The sequence below is a fragment of the Armigeres subalbatus genome, chromosome 3 (assembly GCF_024139115.2).
Source record: "Armigeres subalbatus isolate Guangzhou_Male chromosome 3, GZ_Asu_2, whole genome shotgun sequence".
NCBI classification, from domain to species: domain Eukaryota; kingdom Metazoa; phylum Arthropoda; class Insecta; order Diptera; family Culicidae; genus Armigeres; species Armigeres subalbatus.
In genome coordinates, this window is record NC_085141.1 from 25,221,305 (window position 1) to 25,240,180 (window position 18,876).

At 38.7% G+C, this 18,876-nt stretch overlaps 2 protein-coding genes across 4 annotated transcripts in view; both read left to right on the forward strand.

Moving 5' to 3' along the window:
• LOC134220626 (protein tweety-2) overlaps window positions 1-17,692 on the forward strand; it is a 312,071-nt gene extending 294,379 nt beyond the window's left edge. For all 3 annotated transcript variants that reach the window (XM_062699725.1, XM_062699726.1, XM_062699727.1), the window contains one exon: window positions 13,137-17,692. The gene's annotated coding sequence lies outside the window, so the exon portion shown is untranslated. The remainder of the gene's footprint in view (window positions 1-13,136) is intronic.
• Window positions 208-14,090, forward strand: LOC134221522 (putative cyclin-dependent serine/threonine-protein kinase DDB_G0272797/DDB_G0274007). The gene is made up of 2 exons (XM_062700713.1): window positions 208-351; window positions 13,137-14,090. Exons 1-2 carry the CDS (start codon window positions 208-210, stop codon window positions 14,088-14,090), a joined length of 1,098 nt encoding a protein of 365 aa, XP_062556697.1.
• Window positions 17,693-18,876: the final 1,184 nt, after the last annotated feature.

Below are 18,876 nucleotides of genomic sequence, written 5' to 3' on the forward strand. Positions count from 1 at the left end.
AAGGGGAAATGTGAGTTGCCTCTGGAAATTTCAAATTTACTAGTAGCATTAGGCGGCTATACTTTTCCTTGTTGCATGAAGGGGAAATGTCATCTTCGCGATTTCAAAATTTCCAGTTGCAGTAGGCCATGCTTTTGCATGTTGCTTAAGGGTGGTATGGACTTCTAAAGTACTGTGCAGATAGATAGGACAAGTAGCGGTCAAGGAATGATTCTGCTGCTAACATTTCTCAAGCAGTACGGAGCTGCTAAGGAAAACGAATGCTTCGCTAATAGTAGGCGTATTGCAGTGAAGAAAACGCAGGCTGACGTCTTTCCTTGCGGAATAATGCACAGATGTATTATTCCGCAAGTAAATTTACGTTTTGTTGAGTTTTCTCCAGTCTGTTGGTTTTATTTGCGATTCGTTTCAGGTGTACTGCTTCTCCGACTGTTGTGTGCTTCAATTGACCATGACGGAAGTAGCTGTTGCAAATGGCCATGTTCTTGGAAGCTACAAAATGATTTAGGGCGTTCTCATTCGTCTATCGAAGAGCGCTGAACTTTCTAATAATCGGTTTGAACTCCACTGGCTAATAAGTTGAATGTTCGGATATCTCATGATGCTTTTGATGGCATAGGTCGACCAGCAAACGTACTCGCGTTTTGAGCTGCGTATATAACAAGTTATCATTATCAGTGTTTCCGTAGTATGTTTGCATTATCGGTAATCATCACTAATGAAAACTGTTTCCAGCTCGTGTGTGTTGTCGCAGTTTGAATAAATGGTACGATTACCTTAACACGCTCGCCCCACTGTTCTCCTCCAACACACTTCCGGCAGCGATACCTTGTCGAATCCGCATTCCTTCAGTACATCGGCAATTATGCTTCCGACTCGACGAAGATGAGGGATTTGCAAATGCACAAACCGAGCTTCTAATCATCAGTTCTTAATCGTCGCTGTGGTTTTCACCGATAGTTCCAGTCCTTCCCTGCTAGGAATCGACTAGTTCCCATCAGGATAAAATACCTGACTGACAAGCACCTCGGAGATAAAGGGATAAAAGTTGTTTGACAGAAAGCTAAAAACCATTCAATGTGATCCAGGTATTTTATTGTTTCAAGTATACAAAATACGAATGGTGCTCTTTGAGAATTTAAGAGGTGGAAAGAAACAATAAATATTAATACAAATAAAAAAGAAAAACTCATCGAATACCGTTTTGAATATTCATGGAGTTTTCCTTTGAGGCTTTGTATTCGCTAGAAATCCATATTCGTGCTACTGTTCCAACGTAGAGTAAGTTGCTATACTTGAGTAAAGAATATATCGTAGCGTTTTTTCGGAAGCAGGCACATAAAAAATAGAATATTTATTTGAATAAATTAATAATGCCTCATTGTTATATGATTTTTAAGTTTTTACTAGTGACTCAAGTGTATGTAAGTTCGTTTATAAGTCAGTATATGTTCATGGGATTAAGGTTATTAGACATTGGGTATACCTACAGTAGGTTTTTAAGTACTTCGTCGAATTGATTTGTCACACATCATTCATGATTTTCGATATTAAATAAATGAACTATAACTTTTATTATTAACACTAGGATTCATTTGTTCAGAAAACCGTTACTACTAAATTTTCGAATGGCTATATGATCTCAGTTCTGTTTCAACCGACGTTCTCAATCTCTTTTAGTCATCTCTCCTTGTTTCTATAAACTACCCAAAATTACAAAGGGAAATCCTAAAAGAATTTATCCAAAAATTCCTCCGAGGATTCAAAGCAGCAGCTCCTTCTATTTTTTTCAGGGATTTCTTCAAAATATCCTCCAGGAATTGCTTCAACACATCTTTCAGGAACTTCTTTGGATAATTCAACCACACACCTCCTAACAAAAGAATTTGCCGGATCAGTTTCTAGAAAAAACCTTGTATGAGGAAAATCAAAACGAATATCCGAAAGAATTTTTGAAGAAATTTGTAAAAGAATTCTTTAAGTTATTTTAGTGGAAATTTCTGGAGGTTTTTTGTAGTATTTTTTCCGGAAGCTCCTTCCAGAAGTTCCTCCAAAGTTCGTTCAGGAATTCCTTCGGAAGTTTTTACAGAAATTCCTCCGGAAGTTCTTACAGGAATTCTTTTAGAAGTTCCTTCAACAATTCTTCTAGAAGTTCCTCCAGGAATTCTTCTGAAAGTTCTTTCAGGAATTCTTCTGGAAGTTCCTTCAGGAATTCCTTCAAAATATCCTTCAGGGAATCCTCCGGAAATTCCTCCTAGAAATCCTCTGGAAGTTCTTCATTAATTCCTCCGGAAGTCCTTTCATAAATTCCTCTGGAAGTTCTTCACTAATTCATCCGAAAGTACTTACAAAAATTCCTCCGCAAGATCCTTCAGGATTTTTTCTGGAAGTTCCTACAGAAATTCCTCCGAAAGTTCTGTCAGTATTTTTTTGCGAAAGTTCCTTTAGGAATTAGTCTGGAAGTTTCTATCAGGAATGCCTCCAGAAGTTGCATCAGGATTTCCTCCGGAATTTCTATCAGGAGTTCCTCCATGAATTCTACCGAAAATTCCTTCAGAAATTACTCTGGAATTCCATTCAGAAATTCCTCTGGAAGTTCCTTCAGGAATTCCTCTGAAAGATCCTCCAGAAATTTGAAAATACTTCTAAATTTCTCTGAAAGTTCTTACACGAATTCCTTTGGAAGATCCTTCATGAATTTCTCCGGAAGTCCTTTAGGGATTCTTTTATATGTTCCTTCAAAAATTCTTCAGGAATTGCTCTAGAAATTACTTCACGAAATCCTCCGGAAGATCTTTACTAATTCCTCCGAAAGTTCCTTCAGAAATTCCTTCGGAAGTTCTTAGAGGAATTCTTCCGGAAGTTTCTACAGGAAGGCAGAATTTCTCCGCAAGTTCCTTTAGGAATTCTTCCGGTAGTTCTTACACGAATTCCTCCGGAAGTTCTTTCAGGCATTCCTCCGAAAATTCGTTCAGGTACTACTTCAGAAGCTCCATCAGGAATTCCTCCAGAAGTTTTTTCCAGGAATTCTTCCGGAAGTTCCTATAGGAGATCAGTAATTTTATGAGGAAGTTCCTTCAGTATTTCCACCGAAAGTTCATTCAGAAATTCCTCATGGATCTATCTGGAAATTCCTTCGGGAATTCTTCTGGAAGTTCCTTCAAGATTTCCTCCATAAGTTCTTTTAAGAACTTCTAAAGAATTTTCCAGAAGAAAAGCGAATTCCTCCAGATGTTCTTTCTTTCCTTCTAAAGATGCTTTCCGAATTCCGCCGGTAGTTCTTCATGATTTTTTTCGGATGTTTTTTCAGAAATTCCTTCAAAAGTTCTTACGGGAATTCCTCCGGAAGTCAGGAATTTCTAAGAAAGTTGCTTTAGGAATTCTTCTACAAGTTCCTACAGGAGTTTCATCGAAAGTTCCTTTGGGAACTCCGGAAATTCTTTCAGGAATTCCTCCAGAAGTTATCCATTAATTCCTCCGGAAGTTCCTTCAGTATTTCCTCCGCAAGTTTCTATCAGGAATTCCTCCAGAAGTTCCTTCAGGATTTCCTCCGGAATTTCCATCAGGGGTTCTTCCAGGAATTCTACTGATTTCCATCAGAAATTTCTCAGGAAGTTCCTTCAAGATTTCGTCCTTGAGTTCTTTCAAAAATTCCTCAAGAAGTTCCTTCACGAATTTCTCCAGAAGTTCCTTCATGAATTCCTCCGCAAGTTGTTACAGGAATTCCTCCGAGAGTTCCTCCAAAATTTTCTCCGGAAGTTCCTCCGGAAGTTCCAGCGGGGATTCCTCCGGAACTTCCTCCAGGAATTCCTCCGGAAGTTTCTCCAGGAATTCCTCCGGAAGTTCCTCCAGGAATTCCTCCGGAAGTTCCTCCAGGAATTCCTCCAGGAATTCCTCCGGAAGTTGCTCCAGGAATTCCTCGGGAAGTTGCTCTAGGAATTCCTCCGGAAGTTCCTCCAGGAATTGCTCCCCAAGATCCATCAGGAATTCATCCGGAAGTTCCTCAAGGAATGCCTCTGGAAGTTCCGTAAGGAATTCCTATGGAAGTTCCTTTAGGAATTACTTCGGAAGCTTTTTTTAGGAATTCCTCCGGAAGTTCATTTAAGAAATCCACCGAAAGATCCTGTAAGAATTCATCCGGAAGTTCCTTTAGAATTCCTCCGCAAGATCCTGAATTTTTACGGAAGTTCCTTCAGAAATTTCGCCGGAAGGTTTTTCAGAAATTTCTCCGGAAAATTCTTCAGAAATTTCTCTGGAAGTTCCACAAGGATTTCCTGTGGAAATTCTTGCAGGAGTTCAATCGGAAGTTTCTTTGGAAATTCCTGAGAAAGTTCCTTCAGGCCTCCGCAAGTTCCTCCAGAATTCCTCCGGAAGTTGCTTCAGAAATTCTTTCGGAAGCTCCTTCAGGAAATCCTCCATAAGTTTCTTCAAAAATTCCTCCAAGAGTTCCTTCATAAATGCTTCCGGAAGTTCCCTCAAGAATTCCATAGAAATTCTTCCAAGAGTTTCTCCCGGAGATAGACCCAGATTTTTTTTTCGGAAGTTATTATAGGAAGTCTTCTGGAAGATCCTTCAAGAATTTATTAAGGAATTTCACCAGCATTTTATTCAGCAATTCTTCAAGATCCTTCAAGAATTTCTCGGAAAGATGCCTAACCTTCCTGGACTCGCGTGGTCCTGGACCGTTCACGCACTCCCGCTTCTGTTGTGAACGAGAAGCGTGCTTTTTTCGAATGTGTTGTACTTTTTACAACGGCGCGAGTCCCCGAAGGTTAAGGAATCGCTCTGGACGTTCCCAAAGAACACTTGCTATGGGAAGTTCCTTTAGGAGTTTTTCCTGAAGTCCCTTTATGAGCTCCCCCGAAGTTCCAGCAGGATTTTTCCGGGAAGTTGATCTGGAATTCTTTCAGAAGAGCTCTCAAGAATTCCTCGGGATATTCGTCTGTAAGTAACTGTAGTATTTTTTCGGAAATTCTTGCAGGAAATTGTACAAGAATTCGTCGGGAAGTGCCTACAGGAATTTTTCCAGAAGTTACTCCAAGAACTCGTCCGAAAAATCCTGCATCATTTCTTTCAGGAATTCCTCAATAAGTTGCTCCTCGAATTGCTCGAGAAGTTCTTCCAGGAATTTCTCGGAAAGCTGCCCCAGCAATTATTGGATGAAATTCAATAAGAATTCCTAAAGGAACTGATGTAGGTTCTTCCGGAGGAATTCTTGCAATTTCTTACAGAGGAATTCTTGCAATAATTTCTGGAGGAACTTCCGGAAGAATTCCTCGAGGAACTTCCGGAGGAATCCCTGGAGGAACTTCCGGAGGAATTCCTGGAGGAACTTCCGGAGGAATTCCTAGAGGAACTTCCGGAGAAATTTCTGAAGCAACTTCCGGATAAATTTTTGAAGTATTTTCCGGAGAAATTGTTAAAGGAACTTGCGGGGGAATTCGTAGAGGAACTTCCTGAGGAATTCTTATAAAACTTCCTCTGAGGAATTTCTAAAGGAACTTCCGGAGGAATTCCTGAAGGAACTTCTGGAGGATTTCATGAAGAAACTTAGGGGAGATTTTTTTATTGAACTTCCGGAGGAATTCCTGAATGAACTTCCGGAGGAATTCCTGAATGAACTTCCGGAGGAATTCCTGAATGAACTTCCGGAGGAATTCCTGAATGAACTTCCGGAGGAATTCCTGAATGAACTTCTGGAGAATTCTTCCAGAAGAATTCATTCAATAACTTCCTGAGGGAACTTCCAGAAGCATCAATAAAGGAACTTTTAAAGGAATTTCTGAAATAACTTATGAAGGATTTCCTGCTGGAACTTCCAGAGGAATTCTGAAGGAATTCCTGAAGGGACTACCGGAAGAAATCCTGAAAGAACTTGCGGAGGCCTGAATGGACTTTTGCACGAATTCCTGAAGAAACTTCCGATGGAACTCCGGAAGGAGCTTCCTGAGAAATTTCTGAAGAAACTTTCGGAGGAATTCTTAAAGGACCTTTCGGAGGAATTCCTAAAGGTTCTTCTGAGAAATCCCTAAAGTACCTTCAGGAGCAATTCCTAAAGGAAATTCTGAATGAACATCTGGAGGAATCCATGAAGAAACTTAGGGGAGAATTCTTGATTGAATTTCCGAAGGAATTCCTGAATAAAATGCTGGTGAAATTCCTTAATAAATTCTTGAAGATTCTTCCAGAAGACTATAATAACTTCCGAAAAAAAATCCGGGTCTATCTCCGGGAGAAACTGTTGGAATTCTTGAGGGAACTTCCGAAAGCATTTATGAAGGGACTCTTGAAGGAATTTCTGAAGGAACTTATGAAGGACTTCCTGAAGCAGCTTCCGAAAGAATTTCTGAAGCAACTTCCGGAGGAATTCTGGAGGAACTTGCGGAGGCCAGAAGGAACTTTCTCAGGAATTCTCAAAAAAACTCCGATTGTACTCCTGAAAGAATTTCCATAGGAAATCCTTCTGGAACTTCCTCAGAAATTTCTGAAGAAATTTCCGGAGAAATTTCTGAAGAACCTTCCGGAGAAATTTCTGAAGGAACTTTCGTAAAAATTCAGGATCTTACGAAGGAATTCTAAAGAAACTTCCGGAGAAATTCCTAAAAGAATTTTTGAAGGATTTTCTAAAGGAACTTCCAGATGAATTCTTATAGAAACTTTCGGTGTATTCCTTAAAGGAATTTCCGGAGGAATTCCTAAAAAAAACTCCCGGAGTAAAAAACTTCCGGAGTAAATGAAATTTTAATCGATAAACCATTTGTTTTATTTGTGCAATTTGTCTCATTTCTCTGATTTGTCCTATTTGTCTTTTTTGTCTTATTTGTATTATTTGTCTTTTTTATTTTTTGTTTAATTTGCCTTTTAACCATTTTAACGGATTGATTGAAAATGACAGTTTGGAATGCCATACTATGATCGAACCGACTACTTCAAAACTGTTATTGCTCTACTATTGCCAGAACACTGGTCGCTGGTGCTCTTAGTTCCTATGTTCACCTTATCAATATTAAAGGAACTAAAAGCTATTCGACATCCTTCTTATTTTGTTTTGCTTTATTAAAATAACGGCGAAACAGTAGGTTTATTCACTACAGAAAAAACGTGTTTTTTACTTTTTGGTGTATATGCGAAATACAAAACCTGAAAACGATAAAGAAGACAAAAAATCATAATAATAAACGTGGTATATATTTCTTAATACTTACTTTTTTACTAATGTTAAGTTCAAGTTAGGAATTCTTATATATCTTTCGATAGTATGTTCCGTTTTGGGAGAATTCTTTCAATGAAATTTCATAGACGTGTGATTATTTTTTCTCATAATTTTTCGACGAAAATGTGGACAAATCTTTTAACTACCTGCAAAAAAGTTCAAATTAATAGTTATTCACAAGCGCCAGAACTATTCAAGCTCCATCAATAATCCCACTCTCATACTACAGTTACCTAGCTGTATTCCTGCCAGAGTAGCAATTCTTCTGATGCTGTGGAAATCTCTTCTGCGCGGGATGAGACATTTCTCCACCTACGTCTCTTTTTTGCTGCGGCATTATGATCGTGGCAGGAACTAAAATATCGTTCAAAACTGTGAAAATGTATTTAAGATATTATTTCCTCAATCTCATTACATACCTGTTTGATGACATTGACCAAAAATAATACGAATACAAATGAAAACAGAAAATGGTATATGCTCCGCCTACTGTTTCCATTACGCCAAAACTACTTTGGTAATTATATCGAATTTTCCTTGAGCATTTTCCTTGAGATGTCCATACTGAGCTTTAAAGGGGAAATGTGACTCGTCTCTAGAAATTTCAATTTTTCGGATGGTAGTAAGCCATGCTTTTCCATGTTTCATGGCGGGGAAATGTGAGTCATCCCTGGAATCAAATGTTCGGGTGGCAGTAGGCCATGCTTTCCAATTTCAATAAAGGGGAATTGTAAGTCCACTGACTTCATGATTTTTTAATTTTTTTCTGGTTACGGATTGCTTTTCTAAGGAATGCTGAAGTGAAATCAGCGCGCTTTCGAGAGATCGAAAGAACTTTACGATTTTTTTTATTGTTTTACTTCATTGATTTTATTTCAACTGTTTTTTTTTGTTTGTTTTACATATAGCTTTCTTTTATTATCATGTTATACCTTAATTCTACAAAGGGTGCAAAAACAATAGCCAGACTTTTGTTTAATCAATTTCAAAGTTTCCGATGCAACTGATGTTATGCGTGAGTAATCAGTGTTGATTGTACGTTCTGGGTAGCTTTCGCTGCTAAAAATATAATAAACTTGTGAAATGGAAGCGTAAAATCTAATGTTTTGTTTTCAATCGATTAATGTTTCACTTTCTGCAATAGGCCCTTATCAAATACTACGCGAGATTTTTCATTTTTCATACGTTTCCCACGCGAATTAAGGACAAAAGTGAGTAAAAAATGAACTGTCATGGAGCTGTCGCTTCTGTATCAGTTTATAATTTAATTTTTGAACATATTAAGAAAGGTAATTTATCACTGGTAGGTGAATTTGCATCTTAAAAATGTTCGAAAATCGTTTGTTACTATGTTTTTGCATCATAAATGCAAAACCTACCAGAAAACGCCGAAATATAATTATAGCCAGGATTTTGGTCTAGTTACCCCTTAGTGCATCGTCGGGAGGTAAGAGGTAAGGTTTTGATTTTTCAGTCCAAGCTTTTGTGGTATTTCTTGGGATTTTAGGATGTCTGCCAGATCTGGGGGCCTCACCCGCGAGATCGTCCTCAATCCCGAAAACTAGAAAGAAGCCAGACATGACGAACTCTTCACGTGTTCATAGATCCCAAGGATGAATGGTGTTGCGTTTCCAAGCAATTGATGTGATATTTCCAGGGATCGTAATACTCTCATTCTTACGAGCAGAAGATGCTCACTCCCGCAGATTTTCGGCGAGAAATCATTTTGTGGGAGAGAAAAAAAGGCCTGATGAGAAATAACTATTCCTCCCTCATTGTCAGTGGCGCTAAAAGTAGATTTACTCGTTTATTTTTCACTTCATTCATTCTTTTCGTGCCTTCACCAATGAAAACAAGAGAAGCTTTTACGGAACAAATAACCTTTTCTCAGTAAGCAGTCGATGTGGTGGTGTGGCTAGAGTGAGCGCAACGCAGTACCGTTTTTGTTGGTGTTCTGGGTTGGAATCCCGTTGCGGTTATATTTTTTTATAAATGCAGACCGAAAATTTTCGCCAAAAATTAGTGAAACGTAAGAATGATGAAACGAAAAAAGAATTCCATCAAGTAGGCACCATTTGCGTTTGTCTTTCAGGTTTGTTCTAGAAAAAATAATTAGCGTGTGAGAGATGCTTCTCGCCACGGGGAAGGCTCGTTTGGCCAAAACCCATTTGGCCGAATGCAATTAGGCCAAACAAACCATTAGGCCGAAACCCATCTAGCCGAAAGGGTCATTTGGCCGAAAGGGTAACTAGGCCGATAGGGTCATTTGGTCCAAAGGGCCGTTTCGCCGAAAGGGTCATTTGACCGAAAGGTCGTTTGGCCGCCAGGGTCATTTGGCCGAATGTGTCATGTCTTCGAAAAGTCATTTGGCCGAAAGGGTCGTTTGGCCGAAAGGGTCATTAGGCCGAAATGGTCATTAGGCCGAAAGGGTCATTAGGCCGAAAGGGTCATTTGAAAAGTGAGAAATTAGGAGTAAGACGTTTTAATTCTCATTCCTCATTTCTCACTTCTCACTGTAAAAAATAAGGAGCGCGAAGTGAGTAGTGAGACGTCTCACATTGAGAAGTGAGAAATAAGGAATGAGAATTGAAACGTCTCTCTTCTTACTCCTAATTTGTCACCTTTTAAATGACCTATTCGGCCAAATGACGTATTCAGCCAAATAACCTATTTGCCCAAATGACCCTTCAGCTTAATGACCCTTTCGGCCAAATGACCATTTCGGCCAAATGACCCTTTCGGCCAAATTACCCTTTTGGCCAAACGACCCTTTCTTCCAAATCACCCTTTTGGCCTAACGACCCTTTTCGGGCAAATGACCTTTTCGGCCAAATGACCCTTTTGGCAAAAACCACCCTTTCTGCCAAATGACCTTTTCGGCCAAATGACCCTTTCGGCCAAATGACTTTTTCGGCTAAATTACTCTTTCGGCCAAAAGACTCTTTCGGCCAAATTACTCTTTCGGCCAAACGACCTTTTCGGCCAAATGGTCTTCCGCCAAATAGGTCGATGTTCTATGACTCGATATCGACTCATGGAGGTAAATTATGCCATATAAAAATTATTTTCTTGGTTACTGTGATGGTCCCTTCAAACAGCTTTCCAAGGATTTTATACTCCACATCTCGATATTTCCATGAGTCAATGGTCCCTTCAATATCGACTCATGGAGGTTTGACTGTACCTAGAAAATTAATTCTCCTTCGGCCCGAAAATCGTTTGTTTTCGTCACACCGAAATCAAAAGTACGAACCCTGGCATATTTCTCCAAATAGCTCCCTTTGTGATTAAGAAGTCAATAAATCATTTCCTTGGTAAAAATATTTACTCAGCCTTCCCGGAAGGTGGAGGCAAGACCTATGCATTAAAGGTGAGTTGCCAAAGTCACTTCGAAAAGCTGTTGAAGTTAATGATTCCGCAGTTTAAATAAATCATCTCCTATCCCTATCCGGTACACAACCCAGGCAAATGTATTGTTTATTGTCGGGACACTAAAGACTTGCGAGCAGAGCTGGACGAGCAAGAAATTGACCAGGTACATCGTATCTCAAGGAAGGTTGGTGAAGAGAGAACTAACACCTTTCTACTAGAACTCACTATTCTTGGGACCTCAAGATCTGAATACGTCTACTTCGATTTCTTGAGAACCTACTACCTCTCCCCAATGTAGTGATTTGGCTGAAGGTCTTTTGGCCACACCAAAGTGCGCTCCACAAAGTCTGTGGAGTCCAAAACTTCTTTGAAAACGTAACTTGCTGGTGTCCACAATTAGAATTTCTTCGGTCCAACTACGGTATACCATCCTGCATTTGTAACCTCCTAGCTGATGATACTGCTAGTCTAGCTGCCCTCATCTGCTTTTTAAAAGATGCAGGGCTGTACCACAAGGTTTAGGTGCCAGCTTGGAGCCTCCCGAACATCTCAACCCGAGTATAAGTGTCAGCCACCGAGGTGTGTGGACCTCATATAAAACCTCTAGGCAGGCCATAAGACCTCTTCCTCTTAACTGTGTTTACAACAAGGTTAATGGAAAACTATTGTGTTCTTCAATGAGTGATTTGGAAAAAAATATTTACGGATAATTTGATCAGTTCTACAGAAGTCATCTGCTCTGAAGAGACCATGGAAACCCTTCAGCCTGATGTCTTCCCCTTTTCTTAGTCGGCTACAGAATAGGCTGGTAATCTTAAAAATCTTCAATTTGTCCCGTTTTTTCATTGGTTCTTTACGAGTTCATAAAAAAATATTCAAACGATTGGCACACATCCAAAAACGTAATTCGAATCTCCAACCAAATCATTAACAACAATCTACGCAACCCTTTCTTACTCTTTGTTTACATTTTCTAACACTGAACTCAAGTCAAACACTGCTCTCGGAATAAGGTCATGGATAGAGCTTACCATCCTCTAGAACATCAATCTCTCGTCAAAATCAGAAAAAAAAACCATTAACAACATTCCACACAACTCCTTGCTTATTAACTCTTACACTTTGTTTAGATTTTCAAACACTGAACTCAAGTCAAACACTGATCTCCGAATGCAGTCAGGGATAGAGCTTACAAGGCTCTAGAACATCAATCTGACATTAAAATAAAAAAAATCATTACATTTTTAACATTTTCTAATACTGAACTCAAGTCAAACACTGATCTTAGAATGTTATTTATGTTACCCTAAAAATGTTTCTTCGCTGTTTATGTATTTTCCATTGATCATTTTTTCTTCAGGTTTTTAAAACTTAATGCCACCAAGGTTTCGTAATTTCTCGCGGAAGATTTTTTTTAATACAATTGCGTTTGAAGGCACCATCACCGCTAGGTGGATTGTTCCGGAGATTCTATCAAATCTCGCCTTAACAGATATTTTTGAACCATTCTGATTTTTTTTAAAAATATTTTTAAATCTTTCTTTTGAAATATTAAGAAAAATTATATAAAATTTATAATCAAATAGGAAAAACTTTCCATCGGTTTTTAATACCCATATATTTTAACTAAGGCTAGTTTGCAATTAAAGAATCTTGTTTGAGTTTGTTCTTATATGCGAAATTCACGGAATCAGATACATGGGAACCAAATCCGGTGAAAATTTACCGAGATTTTTTTTTCCCTGGGCATAAAAGTATCATCGTGTTAGCCTCATGAGTGCAAAAATGTTAACTTGGCTTAGGAACCTCGGTTAATAACTGTGGAAGTGCTGAATGGACACTAAGCTGCGAGGCAGTAATGTCCCGGTGGGGGATGTAATGCCAATAATAATAATAAGAAGAAGATTGACAAGGTTGTATGTCCCGTTTTGCAAGTGCGTTTGTCCCGTTTTTTCATCGAAATTGTCTGGTCAGCCTACTACAGAATGATGTACTCCAAGTTCGGGTCTATCTAACTATAGTAGATTTATCACCGGAGCACTTCGTCATTGGAGCATCGGGTTTCGGTTACAGTATCTGGTTACTCGGCCTAAGTCCACTGCTGACGGAATTCAACGTAGATATCAACTCTTTCACCGTCTTTTCCGTCCTACTTTTAATATCGTCCAGCTTTTATCACCCAACAAAATATTAAAGATTATTTTAAAGTGTTTAACTTTAAGTTGCTTTGTATTTTTAAAATAATTAAATATTGTATTTTGTCTATGAAGATTCTTTGGTTGTGTTGCTGGACATCATCAGTGAAACATTAAGAACTGAAGATCATCACAAATAAAGTAAAAAAGAGAAAAAATTGGCGTTGCTAAAATTAGTGGAGAACAAAAAAAAGTTGTGAAAATTTATAAAAACATCGCATTGGATGATGGGTGTCCGAAATTTAACGTGGACAGGTTTTAGTAGAGTATTTTTCGATCACGATCACAGATGCAATATATAAATATTGTAATTATATAACATAATGATAAATAATCATACCCACCTTTACTCACAGGTAACACCACCGATGCTTCCGCCGAAGAACCGCCACAAAGACGAATCCATGTACCAATCCCGGACCTCGTCAGTCTCCTCCAGCACCGGCAGACCTCAACAACCATTACCTCAACCTCCCTCGCACCAATCGTCTTCATCATCGCTGCAGTCCTACGGTCACGTTGTCACTGCCAGCGGCAAGACCAACTTCAACGCCATTCAGCTCCAACTGCAAAACCAACTGCACTTCAAACAGTACCATCAACTGACGCAACAACCCTGGCAGCGGGAACAACTCTCCATGGCGCAGCAGCACGCCTCGGCCAATTATCAGACGCACGATTCTCGGTACGAGCCAAAGTCCACCCGAAACCGCTCGTACTCGGGAAGCAGCGAGCGAGAGCAACAGCACCATCAACAGCAGCAACAGCAAATGCAACAGCAGCAATACCAAAAGAGCAGCGGTGATAAGCAGAAGCAAAGCTACCAAACACTACCGAAAAACCATCATCATCATCACAGCAGCGGAGGAGGCGGTTCTTCGAACACGACATCATTTAGCACGCAAACACAACCGCAACCACAGCAATCAATGCCGCATCATCATCACCATCCGTTGCCACAGCAACCGCAGCAGCAGCAGCAGTCACAGCAGGCTGTGACTCAACAGCCGATGCAGCCGAAGAGCATCCTCAGCAAGTCGCGCTCAAATGAAGCACGCGAACGTGAACGCGAACACCGGGATCGTGAACGTGAACGAGAAAGGGAACGAGAGCGCGAACGCGAACGGGACCGGGAGCGCGAACGTGATCGAGATCGCGAACGGGAACGGAGCTCTCACAGAGGGCACAGTCACGAGTATCATCACGATGCGCGCTCGGAGAGCAACAAAAATCCGAACGTCTACTATCGATCTCTTCAGCGCGGAGGACTACAGGCCAATAATGATCTCTACTCGGTGACGGAGTTGTGAGAAAGGTTTGACTTTTAAGTTTGTTTCTAGATGTGTTTCGTTTACGGGGAAAATTTTCTCTTTCACCATCATTTCAAAAGTTGGTTCGAACTGCCCTCCATTTCGATTCTTATGATAACAAACAGAACGGGATTTAATTATTCGACGAATTCGAACTTTAGCGAATACATGACATGGCTGCCAGTGGCGCATCTGAAGGAGGAGAGTTTGGGGATCTAATCTTCATCGGTTGAGTTTTCAACAATCTGAATTTATTGATGGTTCGTAACAACAATCTCGTCGCAACCCATTTCTCCTTCGAAGAGGCGTTTAATTCTGGCCCGACCCAGAGGCGAAACGAATACAATACGTAACCAAACGAACACTGACACAAACACAAGAAACGATCGACTAAAGGCACGACAATTCACTCACACAAACATGCAGCGCACCCAAATAAAGTAAATTGAGAAGCAAATTCAAAGCCAGAGATGTAAATAGTCGTAGGTTGATGATGTTTTACGTGAATTATTGAAAAAAAGCATAATACAAGTTTTAAAAACGCTAACAATGAGATGTAGAGAGTTGAACAGAAGTTTTCACAACACAAAAACAAACCCAAAAATTACGCAGTGGCGATGCCAAGCTGTTGTTAATGTTAATGAAACGGATATTCTTCATTATTAGAAGCAATCCAACTTCACTGTACGAAAGAGATATCCCTCACAAGAACACACGAAGGAAAACACGTAGGATAAGCTGAGCTGAACGAAAAAAAAATCATTACTAGTAAAATATTTGAAAATCGAGGAAAAAACAATAGAAATAGGGTTTAAATTTCGAACGAAAAAAAAAAATGCATTCTAACTCATCCCCAAGTTGCCACACGTTGCCATCACTGTCGCGATTTGATGACATTCATCTTCTTCAGTAGGAAACTTAGCGAAAGATCACGCACCATCCCCTTTCACACAGACACAACCAGAGCGCAATGCATCCATTTTCGAATTAAGCAACGCCAAATTAATCGTAACACCACTCGTAGGAAGCAAATGAAATAAAAAAGACCTAACGTAGACTTAATTACGAAATACCAATTCAAAGGAAAATACAATACGCTAATGCTGTTGCAAAAACGGGCTTTGTTGCGTTGGAAAATTTTATTTGCATTTGTTCGATTGAATTAGTTTAATCGAAGCTTTGGTTGATCACTTTGAATATTTTAAGGTGAAGGTTGGCTGCGCAACATTTTCAGTTCACTTGTACCAGAACTAGAAATTGCAAGGTGAAGAGCAGCTGGCCATTGTGATGGCTTATCTGCAGACCTCCTTCAATCATATCCTTGCTAAATCGTGAATCTCTCATTATCATGGTTTAAAACAATGTAGAACCTTTTCATGTAAGCATTGTATCACGATCTCACAGTACTGATCGGATTCAATAGAAAAAGCTTAAGGTTCTTCATAATTGGCGATAAAAGAGTCCCTTTGAACTTTTGGCCCTTTTAAATATCGTGATTGTTTTTAATCATCGATCAGTTTCAGGAATCGATATTTTCATCGCGAAATTTTGTACGGTCAGTTTCTTATCTTGTTTTACACCTGCCTAAATATTATTTAAAACATATTTAAGAACTGTAACGAACTGGATATAATTTGCAGTCACTAAATGTTAGAAAACAACCCAACAAACTCGCAACGTAAGAAGACAAAGTTACATCTAAGCCCCCAAAAAGCTGAGTATTAGGGAGTTTAAAAAATCTTTTTTATACTGAATACTTCTGAACCTTAAGAAACCCTCAAGAATATAATCAAACATCGCAAGATGGAATCAAACAAATAAAAAAACAGGAAATTCTCCCCTCACTGAAATGGAAGCAAAACTACCCCCAACTATTCTATGTAGTTAAAAAACACAAGAGAAAGCCGAAGAAAATGTCGTTGAAACTTTACTCGTTAAGAATGGCGCTCGTAATAACACATAGAAGAAAGAATTGTAGCAATTTACAAATAATAAAAAGTCGAAGCTCAAACTTAAGAAAAAATACAATTGTTAAGAAAACGGGCAATGCAAATTAGCACAGCTGAATGTTGATAGAATGAGCATATTTAAATTATTGGAAAATGTATTGAAATAAAATTTGGGTCAATTTAATCAAATAGCGGGTGTGGATAAAAAATCACAAAACGGGACACTGGAGCGGGTGATAGGAAGAAAAAATGCTAAATGATTTCCCCTTGAATATTTTTTTTTTCAGAGTAAGAGGAGCGAACGTATTTTCTTTTTAATTTGATGGTGTGAGTGGGCTTGTGGTTGGTTCCGAATGAGACTCGTAAGAGTGCGTATCTTCAGTATTGATTCAGGGATCCCATTTTCGAACATGTGCATTACGCATGGCATGTGATTATTGTTTGGATTGTTCTACGCACGTTGGGAACAATCACCAGAAGGCGCTGTTTAATGACTTTTACGAATTAAAAAATGTCAATAGGATGATTACCGACCGAAAACAGGCAGACTTCAGGTGGTTGTTCCCAATACTGCCACAGCCGAAGCATGTTCAGAAAAGAAAAAAAGTGTAAAATAGACTCTGTATTGTTCGACAAGAAAATTCATACGAAACTAGTGAAAACAAAGCAAAAAAAAGTTGTGTAGGAATACAAAAATAAAAGAACTTGAAATCAATACCAAGAAATAGTCTGAAAAATTAAAATTTAAAACAAACATAAGAAATTACGAATCTAAGGAAACATGTTGAAATTTAAAAGACACTCAATGAAAATTTATGAAAACGGAGGTGCATTTAGGACGGTAGAGAAAACAAAGCAAAATTTCATGAAAAAAACCTTTACCCGGTGGTATTTAAGACAACTTACTTTTAAAAGAAATCAATGGGTAAGAAGCAGATCGTTAGATTCTCATCCAAGAAAATGAGGCGTATGATTGGGAGGGCAAGGAGAAAGGAAAAACCCAAATGAAAAGTTTTGCCTATTTTGTAAGATTTGCCGGTTATTTTTTAAGGAAACGTGAAAATCGATCAGCAAAACGGGATTCCGGACAACAGTTGACGGGTCCGAATGACCGGGGCTGGGGAACTGCGATAGTAGCGATAAGCGGGGAGCGTGTTTTAGACAAAGAATCTGAAAACCCACGCGCCAGCGTACGTGTGTTAACAACATTGTAAAAGGGTGCCATCGTTTTTTAAAGACATCAATGATCAAAACTAGTTTTTCTCAAGTTAGTCTTAGGCATTTTTTTTAAAAAAGGTTTCTGTTGAGCTTCTTCCTCGGTTTATCAGTCTCAGAAAAAAAGAAGAAAATCGATTTAAGTTGTAAATATTCGTCGAGATTTCCTTTGCGCTGCACAATTTAGCGAAGCAAAGCACGTAGATAACAGAAATAGCGAATAAGTAATTAGATTTGCTACACTTCATCATAGTTCAGCGAGTTCGGTGAACGTACGTTGAGAACTGTGCGAAACTATCTATCTGTAGAAGGAAATGTAAGCCAAACAATGAACTTTTATTTTGTATTTATTTTTTGTATTCCATTATGAAATATTTTATTTCGTGTCTACTATTGAGAAAGCCGGATTAATAAATGAAATGGAAAAATTAACATAAAGAGCCTTTTGTTTTTCCAGATATCACATATTACTTTATGATGACCGATTCATAGGACTGCAGGCATTAGCTAGAAATGCTTTCAATTTAATTGGTGCTAATATGTAGAATACCTTGGTTTTAAGCGAAACGACCTGTCATTCCAAAAATCACCAGAACATTTGGTAAGGGCTAATTTAACTGCAAATAAACATGTTTAAATTGATTGTATTATTTTTTGGATCATGTAGCCTAATAAACCCCTACAAATGGTGAAAATGACTCCAACTTGTTTATATTGTATTTGCTATCTGTTGCGTGGTATACGCGTCACTAATATTTTTTGAAATTAAGAAAATCACTTACACCAATTTGAAAACTTTATGCAATATGAGCAGTGTTGCGTATTCAGGTTGCCTGTGAATTATTTGCTCAGGGATCAGATTTCGCGTCTTTGTATATAGTGTCTTTAATTCTGTCCATTCAGTTGCAAACTAAAAACCATTCGTAACGGCTAACAAAATGTACAAACGACAACCATGTGATCAAAAGGCGGCTTCTTTCATCTGTCCAAAACTTATGATGTTATAGATTCTTGTGCATCCGCAAGTTGTGGACATGAGGCAGCACCTTCTCCAATTTGGAATTCGAATTTTGACGGTGTGGGAATAAAGTGAGTCTGATAATATATTGTCATTTGTTGGTTACATTGATGGATAAAGTGGAACGTTTCTTATTTCATAATAAAAAATTAAATAAACTAAAACATTTAAAAATGACATTATAGAAAAATGATAACGAATTTGAAATTCAATCGTAGGCATTTGAAATCCAGCATCCTAAAAGCTAATGAGAAGAAATTTGAAATTCAATCTGTAGGCGTAACAGGAATTCTAGATTATTCGAACGGTGAAAATAAACTATCATTATTCATGTTCTGTTTTGAGGGTAAGGTACATCGAATTATCCTTCGGTGTTCTGCGCTTGTTTTCGTTGGTTAAAAAGGCAAATCGGAAGACGGATTTACTTGGCTACGACAGATGGAACTTTATTATTCATCTTCGGTAATTTTCTTTAAAGCTTTTCTTCAAAATCTTGACATTAAAAGGTCAATCACGGCAACACGCTTAAGCGGCTAATCAGCAAAATCATCTCTCTGTTTTGTCAATTGAATTGGAAAGCTGATTTTATGGTATAATGTATTGA

Bases quoted from the DNA above. Each gene is read 5' to 3' on its own strand.
- LOC134221522 (XM_062700713.1), top strand. From the start codon at position 208: ATGATTCTGCTGCTAACATTTCTCAAGCAGTACGGAGCTGCTAAGGAA. The intron at 352-13,136 runs GTAAATTTACGT...CTTTACTCACAG, and splicing joins ACAGATGTATTATTCCGCAA to GTAACACCACCGATGCTTCC.